Source organism: Lontra canadensis, unplaced genomic scaffold, assembly GCF_010015895.1.
Source record: "Lontra canadensis isolate GAN:19392208 unplaced genomic scaffold, GSC_riverotter_1.0 scaffold36, whole genome shotgun sequence".
Taxonomy (NCBI): domain Eukaryota; kingdom Metazoa; phylum Chordata; class Mammalia; order Carnivora; family Mustelidae; genus Lontra; species Lontra canadensis.
In genome coordinates, this window is record NW_022631030.1 from 9753506 (window position 1) to 9762903 (window position 9398).

Here is a 9398-nt window from a genome sequence, read left to right on the forward strand (position 1 = left end):
CTCACAGTTATAGTACTGGTCACCAGAGTAAAATGTTCTCTCTGATCATGACTTCAGGCCAACATTAATTAAAAAGGAGAAAAGGAAATGGTGTGGATCTGGAAATGCACTATCTTTACCTACGAGGATGGCCATTATTGCTCACCCAATTCATTTAATATTCAGTATTTCGTCCAAAAAATATTCCTGGATTACTTACAACACACCAGACCCTGGATTAGACATGGGGGTATAATAGTGAGTGAGACAGACAGACACAGAATCCCAGGACACTCACAGGGTCATCAAGTCAGCAACTATCTCCCACACTGGTCAGGCTCCCTTGTCTAGGACACGCCGTTTTATCCCACTTATTTATGGGCAACAGTCCCCCTCCCCCGGCTCAAGTTCATAAAAAGAGAAACCAAAACCCGGTCGCTCCAAAGTCCCATTACAACTACGTGTGTGATCCCTTAAGAACAACTGATACTTATTTTATCTCTATAGGGAATTCAGGCCTATTTTTACTAAGTGCCTAAAACACCCTTCTTTAATTTATGTGCCAAATTATCCCCTTCATCTTTTTCTAGTCACTCCTCATACAGCACTTTTCTCAAAGCCCTTTTCTTGACTACAGTTAAGACCCCAGGAGTGGCTAGTAAGTGACCCAGGGACTCTGTATACTCAAAAGCCACATCACCTAATTGTCACTTTTATTGTGCCCAAAGTAATTCCCTGGGCTCTCGGTTAGTATGGTTTCTGGTTTGGACATATCTTAACACTTGTAGATGATTTTCCAGTCCTGAGGAGGGTTTGTAAACAGGTGATTTTTATAATTCTGCTGTTTCTGGAAGCAAATTGTTGGACTCTGTCACTGTTGTTTTTTTTTTTTTTAAGATTTTTATTTATTTATTTGACAGAGATAGATGACAAGTAGGCAGAAAGGCAGGCAGTGGGGGTGGGTCCCTGCTGAGCAGAGAGCCCGATGTGGGGCTCGATCCCAGGACCCTGAGATCATGACCTGGGCCGAAGGCAGAGGCTTAACCCACTGAGCCACCCAGGGGCCCCAGGAATCTGTCACTGTTAGTTAATTTTTCTTCTGGTCCTTATTTCTAATATCTGGGTGGATTACTACTGATATAAAGAAAACTGAAGAGGTACCTGGCTGGCTCAGTTGGTTAAGTGTCTGCCTTTGGCTCAGTTAAGGATTTCGGGGGTCCTGGGATCAAGCCCCACATCAGGTTCCCTGCTCAGCGGGGAGTCTGCTTTTCCCTCTCCCTCTGCCCCCTCCCCACTGCTTGTGCTCCTCTGTCTCTCAAATAAATAAATAAAATCTTTAAATAAAAAAAAAGGGCAACCCTCTCGGGTCCCCTTCTTCTTTGGGAACTTTGTACTATCACTCAATAAACTTTGCTTTGCTGCCCTCAACTCTGCCCCTCTACTTCTTCATTCTTCAAAGCGGTGTGACCAGGAACAGCAGGCACCAAAGGCAAAAATCCTACAACATGTGCTTCTAGAAATTACTAAATGTATCCCTAAATTTGTCAGTCTGAAGAATGCTATTATAACAACGTCTTTACCATTGTTTACGTCTTCGTTTTCACCAGAAAGTAAGCTTTGTAAGGGTTAAGAATTCTAGTTTATGTAATTAAAGCTACTAGAAATAATAAGGGAAACAGCTCCACATGCAAGCAAAGTAAAACGTGTGCTTTAATGAGGAAAAAGAGAGTCATAGAAGGCTTGTGCAAAATAAATTTTTGGAAAGGGAAAAAAAAAAGAAAGAAAACTGAAGATAGGCTCTAAAATGGATCATGCTCCTAAAATTCCATTTTGTATCAAAGAAAACCTATTTTCTAAAAATCTTTCATTCCTTTAAGGTTTCCATTTTAAGAAAGCTCTACAGGCCACCGTACAGGGACATAATAGTGGAATGTCGGCAATTCCCGGGGCCTTGCCCCACTAGAGGCAAGTGTAAATGACACGAACCCATGGACAGAAACCAGGTCCGTGTCAAGGAGCCCCAGTCTACGGGGCTCATGTCGGAAGCAACAGAGGGCAATTAAGACTTCTTACTCCTCGTCCTGCAAGGTCTCCTCCTCCTCCTGGATCTGGAACTGGTTCTTCACGGGAGCCAGGGTCTCCGTCTTGGCGTTGTAGTTCCGAAAGCAGACATTGAGCTTCTCGTCAAATTCATTCACGAGGTCCTCCATGGACTTGAAGCTGATTATTTCGGAAGAAAAATTCTCCAGCTCAGAGAGGGAGGGGTCCTCTAGATGGTGGGGAGATGAGCCGTAGAAGCACTGTGGTTTCTCCTCCCGGTCGTCTGAGCAGCTGGGCCGAAGGTCCTCGAACTCTTCATCCAGACTCACCAGCGGGGCCTCCATTCTTGCCCGGCGAGAGGACAACAGCAACTCTCAGTTGATCTAGGAGAAATAAACAAGGTAACATGAGCTGGGCTGGGGTTTTGTGACAGCTCTGCCGGGGAGCCGTAACCAAGTCGTCCCTGGCTCTAGATCCCTCTGAGAAAGAAGATTCTGCTTGCCAGGCATCCATCATGGCCGCTCACTGTTATACACGGGAGATGTTCAAATAGGGCCATCCGTGTGAGTAACCAAAGTGAAGAAAACTTTAGAGACATCCCTGCTTCCAGTTCCCTGCTCCAAAACACAAAGCAGAGTGGTTAAGACGCAGGCCTGGACCAGACTGCCCAGGTTTGCATCCTGTTCTGACCCTGACAAGTTGTAGCCGGACAAGTTCCTTAATTCTCTGAGCTTCCTTTTGTTTTTTTCTCAAGAAATAATCATCTGCAAGGGATTGTCTGATAGATTAAGGGAGTAAACCCAGGTAAGTGCTTAGAACTGTATCTGGAAGATAATAAACATCATTGTTGTTCCATATGTTCTCCATTTATTATTATTATTATTATTATTATTATTATTACCATAGGTCCACATTCTTCACCATGTGCTCTGAGAACCAGAAGTCTTTGATAACTTATTTGGTGGCAGAATCTGACCTGACCTCACTTGGCAACTAAAGCTGATCTACATGAATTTAAAGTTGCTTATGGTTTTAATTTATTCCATTTAATGTGTTTTGCTGCAGAAATGTTAATGTTTTTAATTATGGCGATTGCTGCCCCAATCCCCAGGAGACGATATGCAGGATATGCACTCTATTACTGCTTTCAAAATGCCTGGCCCTAAGGGTTTTGGATAGGAATTCATGGACCTGGATATTACTACCCTCATCAATAAATCATAGACCAATAGAGACTTTCAAACAAGCACCTGAGCTCTTCTAAGACACAGAGCTTCTATCTGGGGTTAAAGGAATGGATCAAATGATTGGTTATCCTGAAAGAGAGAGACCCAGCTAACTTCCCATGTGCTCCAAGGCCAACCTCCATAACCATCTCGGGCACACCCCACTGAAAGGCTGCACACTCAGGCCTGCTTTCTTTTCCACGGCTCTGGGTCCTCCTCATACACTGCTTTCCACCGCGATATATCCAACCATGTGGATATCCAAGTCCTTCCCCAATTTTAATTTCAATCCCTCAAGGGCACAAACATCTCTGGACATCCCGTATGGCTTCTAGCACACACTGCTGTGCTGCTAGGCAATCAATCAATGTGCACTCAACGAGAAATGATCATTTGTCCCCTACATATAGTTTCTCATTTTCAATTTCAAGCAGCACAGCATTACTGTCTCTCACACCCTTCCCTCCCTATTCCACTTCCTTCCCCATAATGTGGAAAGGCAACCAAACTCTTCTCTCCTGTCTGTGTGATTACTGGTCCAATGAGATGCTGAAATTGGAACCACCACCTGAGGAGAACCGAACAGATAACAAAAACCATGGGTTTTGCCCTGCAAGTGCCGTTCTCCATCTCTGTCTATAAAACTTAAACTCTAAATGAGTGAGGCAAAGGTCATGCCAGGCCAGGACCAAGCCAGCTCTTACTGGGATTGTACTGGGATTAAGCCAGTTACCATCACATCCCAACAAAACACATTCTAAGTATTTATGGTTTGCAAAGGCAACATGATAAGACATAAAAATAAAGAGATATAAAAGCAGTATGGTATCTTGGAAAGAACATATGCTCAAGAGCCAAAGAGACCTGCCAATGTGTGGCTAAGTGACAAGCTTCATGGGTCCTGATTTTCTCATCTGTTAGAAGATGAAGGTGTTGGTGTAGAGCTAATAGCTTTGGAAGTTAATTTCAACAACTTATTAATTAACAATCTTAATTTTAATAAAATATTTAATGATGTATTTTATTTGATCCAATATATCCAAAAGGTTGTATTTCAAAATGTAATCTATATTTTAAAATATTAATGAGACAGTTTCCATTCCTTTTTCGTACTCAGTCTTTGAAATCCAGCGTGTGTTCAATGTACATTTTCCATTTGGACTATCCACAGGTGGCTTGCGGCTACCATATTTTTTTTTTATTTTTTTTTTTATTTATTTGACAGACAGATCACAAGTAGGCAGAGAGGCAGGCAGAGAGAGAGAGGAGGAAGCAGGCTCCCCGCAGAGCAGAGAGCCCGATGCGGGACTCGATCCCAGGACCCTGAGACCACGACCCGAGCCGAAGGCAGAGGCCCAACCCACTGAGCCACCCAGGCGCCCTTGCGGCTACCATATTGGATAACAGAACTATAAAGCAATATGCAACTAATTCGCAGTCAAGGTTTCTTCATCTAGGGTCTACAGACCCCTAAAAGGGCTCTTTGAATATAACTATCTTTTATGCACTTAAAAATAAATTGAATTAAATTAAAAATAAAAACAAAAGCAAACAACAACAACAGATGAGGGATTTGTTGAGGACTAGAGCAGAACTCTGTGACGGTTAAGAGCCTGGACTCCAGGTTCTCCTTTTGATCCTATCACTTCTTAGGTATGAGACCTGGACAAATTATCAGCCTCTGATAAACTTGTGCCTCAGTCTCCTCATCCATAAAATGGGGTTTAAATAATATTTAGGGGTGCCTGTATGGCTCAGCCGGTTAAACATCCCACTCTCGGTTTGGGCTCAGATCATGATCTCAGGGTCACGAGATGGAGCCTCGCATCAGGCCCCATGCTCAGTGTGGAGTCTGCTTAAGATTCTCTCTCTCCCTCTCCCTCTGCTCCTCCCCCCTGCTCACGCTCTATTTCTCTCTCAAATAAATAAATAAATAAATATTTTTTAAACAAATAAAATAAAATGGTATTTAAATTGAATGTTATTTTGTAGAGTAATGAAGATAATCTTTGAAAGTGCTAAGCACAATGTATGACATATGTGGTGTCCAATAGATGTCAATGATTTTACGAAAATAAGGATAACTCAGTTTCACGGAAAGGTAGGGGGAGGGTGGGTCAAGTAAAAAATAAAATAAATAAAATAAAATAAAAATGCCCCCTGCCGGGACAGTCTATGTGCAATGCTCCAAATGTTGATCAAATGGGAGAACCATTGCTGAATAAATTTTATCACCTCTTTTTTGATTTATTTGGTCAAAGATTCTTGGAATACGGGCCCCATTTCAGGGAGACATGAAAGCTAACTGCCTTATGTTCCAGATATGTACACTTCCTTTAAATTTGTACTCTTCTCTAAGAGAGAAGGGGGAGCGGGAAAGAGTGATACCAACGGGGGGCTAGTCTGAAACGGCACCATCCATACTATTAACCAGCAACAAGAAAACGAGCCAACCAGAATCTAAGACAGAGACTGAGTTTGGGGTGTTGGCAACAGGAGGATTACGCTGAAAGCACCTATCCTCAGCCCAGGCAGCCTCTGGAGGAAATGGATTCACCTAGATGATTATAAAACAAGAACGGGATAGCACAGCCCTAGAGTTCTGAAACATGGTCATAGCCTGATTTCTGTCCATCGATTCACGCCCAGGAGCCAAGAAGCTCTGTGTGAATGACCACCCGGGAACCTGGGGATGAAACAAAAACTGAAAGCCTGCACTGGAAATTGGAAGTCACTCAACACCCAAGCCGAGCCCGGTATTTGTAGAAAGACCCCAGGGTGCGGCAGAGGCCATGAGAGCCTGGCTCAAGGAGGGACCTCTGGGTGGGCACTGGCCACCCTTCTGGAACCCGTGCCCCTTCTGTCCTTCCTTTAGCTCACTTTCTCTTGCTCTTCTCCCTTGGTGAGGTGCCTTTGCACTCCCACTGAAATGTCCTACTCTTGCATCCTGACAAGCTCTCCCCTGTCTTCACTCCCAGCTCATCTCAGAGGCCTCCTCCCTGAAAAGCTAGGGTTAATGCAATTCAGAGCTTATCCTGTCTCTACACTTCCCAAATGATTTTTTTTTAAAAAAGGCAGGAAGAATGGCAGAAAAAGGGAACCGCGGAAGGGTGACCTTGTCTTTTTCACTCTATCCAATAACAGCCTGCAGGACTAGACTTTGATTATGTCCTATAATCTACTCCATTTATTTTGGCTCCTGATAGATGGTGTAATTTGGAAAAGAAAAGATGGTTCCAAGCATCACAGAGACCACAGAAGCCTCTCCCCTTGCAGCATAATGATGCAGCTTGGGGCTGCAGTCACAAATTTTCACACCCTGCTTTGCTGAGCTGAACAGAGAGAAGCAGGAGCAGAGAATTCACCATTGCCTCCCCCCCCCCCCCGCCCCGCCCCCGCGGGGCCCCTGCACCTCCACAGAGGCCCCAGTCCATCTCCCCCTTCTTCCTATTACCTACCCCATAGATCAGTTATTTCTAGCCCCTTACCCACCTCATCCCTAAAATCTGCCCTGCACTGATTCACCGCAGCTGTCCCACTGCTACTCAGCAAAACCAGCCAGGATATAGGACAGTGCCAGCTTCCTACAACGAATGTATTTTGTTGCATAGGAGTCAGCAACCCCTTTGCGTTCTGCTTCCCCCCTCTTCCTCCTCCTCCTGCTGCTCCATTCACCCTCATTTCACATCCCCCTCCTCTCTACCCCGCCCGGGTCTGTTGGGGTAAAGAAAGGCTTCTCCAAACAGCACAATGGCTGGCGCTCCAAGAAAGCTGGGCTCAGCCCGCGCAGGCCGCACACAGACTCCACGGCCCTTTGGCCAAACAAGAGCGGGACACGGGAGTGGCAGGGAGCTCCGCGGGTGTCCAGCGGCGACAAGGGAAGGGATAGGCAAAAAAGAAGAGAAGGCTGGGATAACACGCCCGTCCTGGGGCTCGGTCAAGCCTCGCGCCCCTGAGCCCCAGAGGCCCTGGGCCCACCGGAGGGCAGCGCTCCCCCCAACCACCACCACCCTCGTCCTTTCTCCGACCTGTTCCGTAGTAAAACAATCGCTCCCGCAGCGTCTGCGGCAGCTGCCAGCGGTTCTGACACTGCAGGAATGCATGGTCCTGGGGACGGGCTCGACACCCCAGGGAGGGGCACGGGCGGGTGCGGGGTCAGGCTCTTAGGGGCATAGATGACTCGGGGGCGTTTTAAGAGTAGCCGGGCCGGATAACGGTCCAGGGAGCAAGTACAGTCCCACTGCCCCACACCATCGAGCAGCGTTCCCGGTTCGGCCTGCCCCCAGCTCGCGCCGCGCCTCCCTTCTTTCTCAATCTCTCTCTCTCTCTCTCTCTCTCTCACACACACACACACTCGCACGCACACGCACGCCAGGCCTGGCTGGGGGGCCCAGGCTCTGATCTGATGATGCTTGAAGTGCCCATCATCCCAAAGCTCCCGGCCCGGGCGCTGCGCTCCCTTGAAGGGCTGGGCAGGAGGGCGACGGCCTCAGGGCTCTTCCGTTCCAATTCCAGGATGGGACGGGATGGGGGCGCGGGGCTGCGGCGCCCCCGGACCTGCTGGCGGAGAAGCCCTAGTCGCGGGGCCTCTCCTTCACCACCCCCGTCCGTCCAACCCCCACCCGCGGCAGTGGGTCGGTCGGGCTAAGGTCGCCCCCCGCGACGGCACCTGTGCGGGTCCTGGCGGAGGGAGGCGGATATCGCGGGGCTCAGCGGGACACCCCCATCCACGGCCGCGGGGAGCGGCCGGAGCACAGCGCGGCGGCGGCGGCGGCAGCGGCGAGCCAGCAAGCGCTCCCCCCGCAGCTCGGCCGGCGCCCGGCTCCGCTCCCCTCCTCCACCCCGCCCCCTCCGCCCCCTCCCCGCGCTCGTGTTTGGGCCCTCGGGAGCGCGCCCGCGCTCGGGCACCCGCCCGCTGGCACGCGCCGGGCCCGACGTCATCTACTCGTTAGCATTCACAGCCTTCCTTGTAGCATGTGGCCTGCCTTTATTATTATTCATGACTTACTATTTCTCCCCCCTCTAACATTGGACTTTCTTCTGCCCTCATGAATATTCAGCAGCTCCAAGATCTGTGCGTGCTGTAACTCCCAATAAGGATACTTCACAGCGCCTGACACTGTAGATTCTCCATAAAAACATAGGCAGGTGGCTGAGTGAATGGGCAGGCGGACGCCCTCCAATACACCGAAGATTCCCCTGGCCTTTTTGGGGCTCTGACTCATTCCACTCTACTGGGGACCGAGGTCAGCAAGCTGAGGGATGCCTGGCAGCCCAAACCCAGCTCAGACCTCCAGCCAAAAGTGATAACGGCATTTACCGCCCAAAGATTCAGGATGAGAGCTGGATCCAGGCTGATAAAGCTGAATGAGGTTTCTGGCACAGGAGGACTTGAGGTAATAGAGAATAATCCACCAGGGGATTATAAGGAAGGCCCTGGGGTCTTATGAAAATTGTCTCCTCATTCATTTATCTTGTCCACTATGCATAAGTCTGTGTTTACAAGTGCTGTCAGTACAAAGTCTAATAATTCACCAAAGCAGACGACTGAAAGCACAAGATCTGTGGGTATCAATGGAAGCAACCTTGGAGAACCCAAACACTTTGGTCAAGTTAGAGATGAAGTCAGATAAACTGGCAGAGGTGTGGAGAAGGACCTCTGGACGAAGCTGAGAGCTTCAGCTGAAAGGAGCTGGAGCCCTTTTTTGCTCATTTATGCCTTCATCCCACAGACATTTCAATCGTGAGACAAAGGTGGAACAAGGGAATAAGGTCCCATCCAGAGGAGAGCAAGAGTTGGTCACTTTGCCCTCCAGGGGGCATCAACCAGATAGAGTGGGGGCTGGTTCAAAGGCCCATGATTCGGGGTGCCTGAGTGGCTCAGTCAGTTAAGGGTGGGATTCTTGATTTCAGCTCAGGTCACGATCTCAGGGTCATGGGATCGAGCCCTGAGTTGGGCTCCTCGCTGGGTGTGGAGTCTGCTTGAGATTCTCTCTCTCTCCCTCTCCTTCTGCCCTTCCCCCACTCTCTCTCTCTCTCTCTCTCTCTCTCTCTAGGATAAATAAATATTAAAAAAAAAAGGGGGGGTTGGGTGCCTGGATGGCTCAGTCGGTTAAGGGTCTGCCTTCAGCTCAGATCATGATCCTGGGGTCC

General features: G+C 48.3%; 1 protein-coding gene across 4 annotated transcripts in view; it reads right to left on the reverse strand.

The window, feature by feature from the left end:
- The window catches only part of FEZ1 (fasciculation and elongation protein zeta 1), a 44909-nt gene extending 36861 nt beyond the window's left edge, over positions 1 to 8048 (reverse strand). The window contains exons 1-2 of one of the 4 annotated variants that reach the window (XM_032868845.1): positions 7915 to 8046; positions 2053 to 2402 (exon numbers count right to left, since the gene is read on the reverse strand). In XM_032868845.1, coding sequence (XP_032724736.1) covers positions 2053 to 2363 — 311 coding nt within the window. In that variant the 5' untranslated portion in view covers positions 2364 to 2402; positions 7915 to 8046. Of the gene's footprint in view, positions 1 to 2052; positions 2403 to 7273; positions 7495 to 7914 lie in introns of those variants that run through there. The other 3 variants (XM_032868846.1, XM_032868844.1, XM_032868843.1) reach the window with 3 other exon arrangements.
- Between the last annotated feature and the right edge of the window lie 1350 nt (positions 8049 to 9398).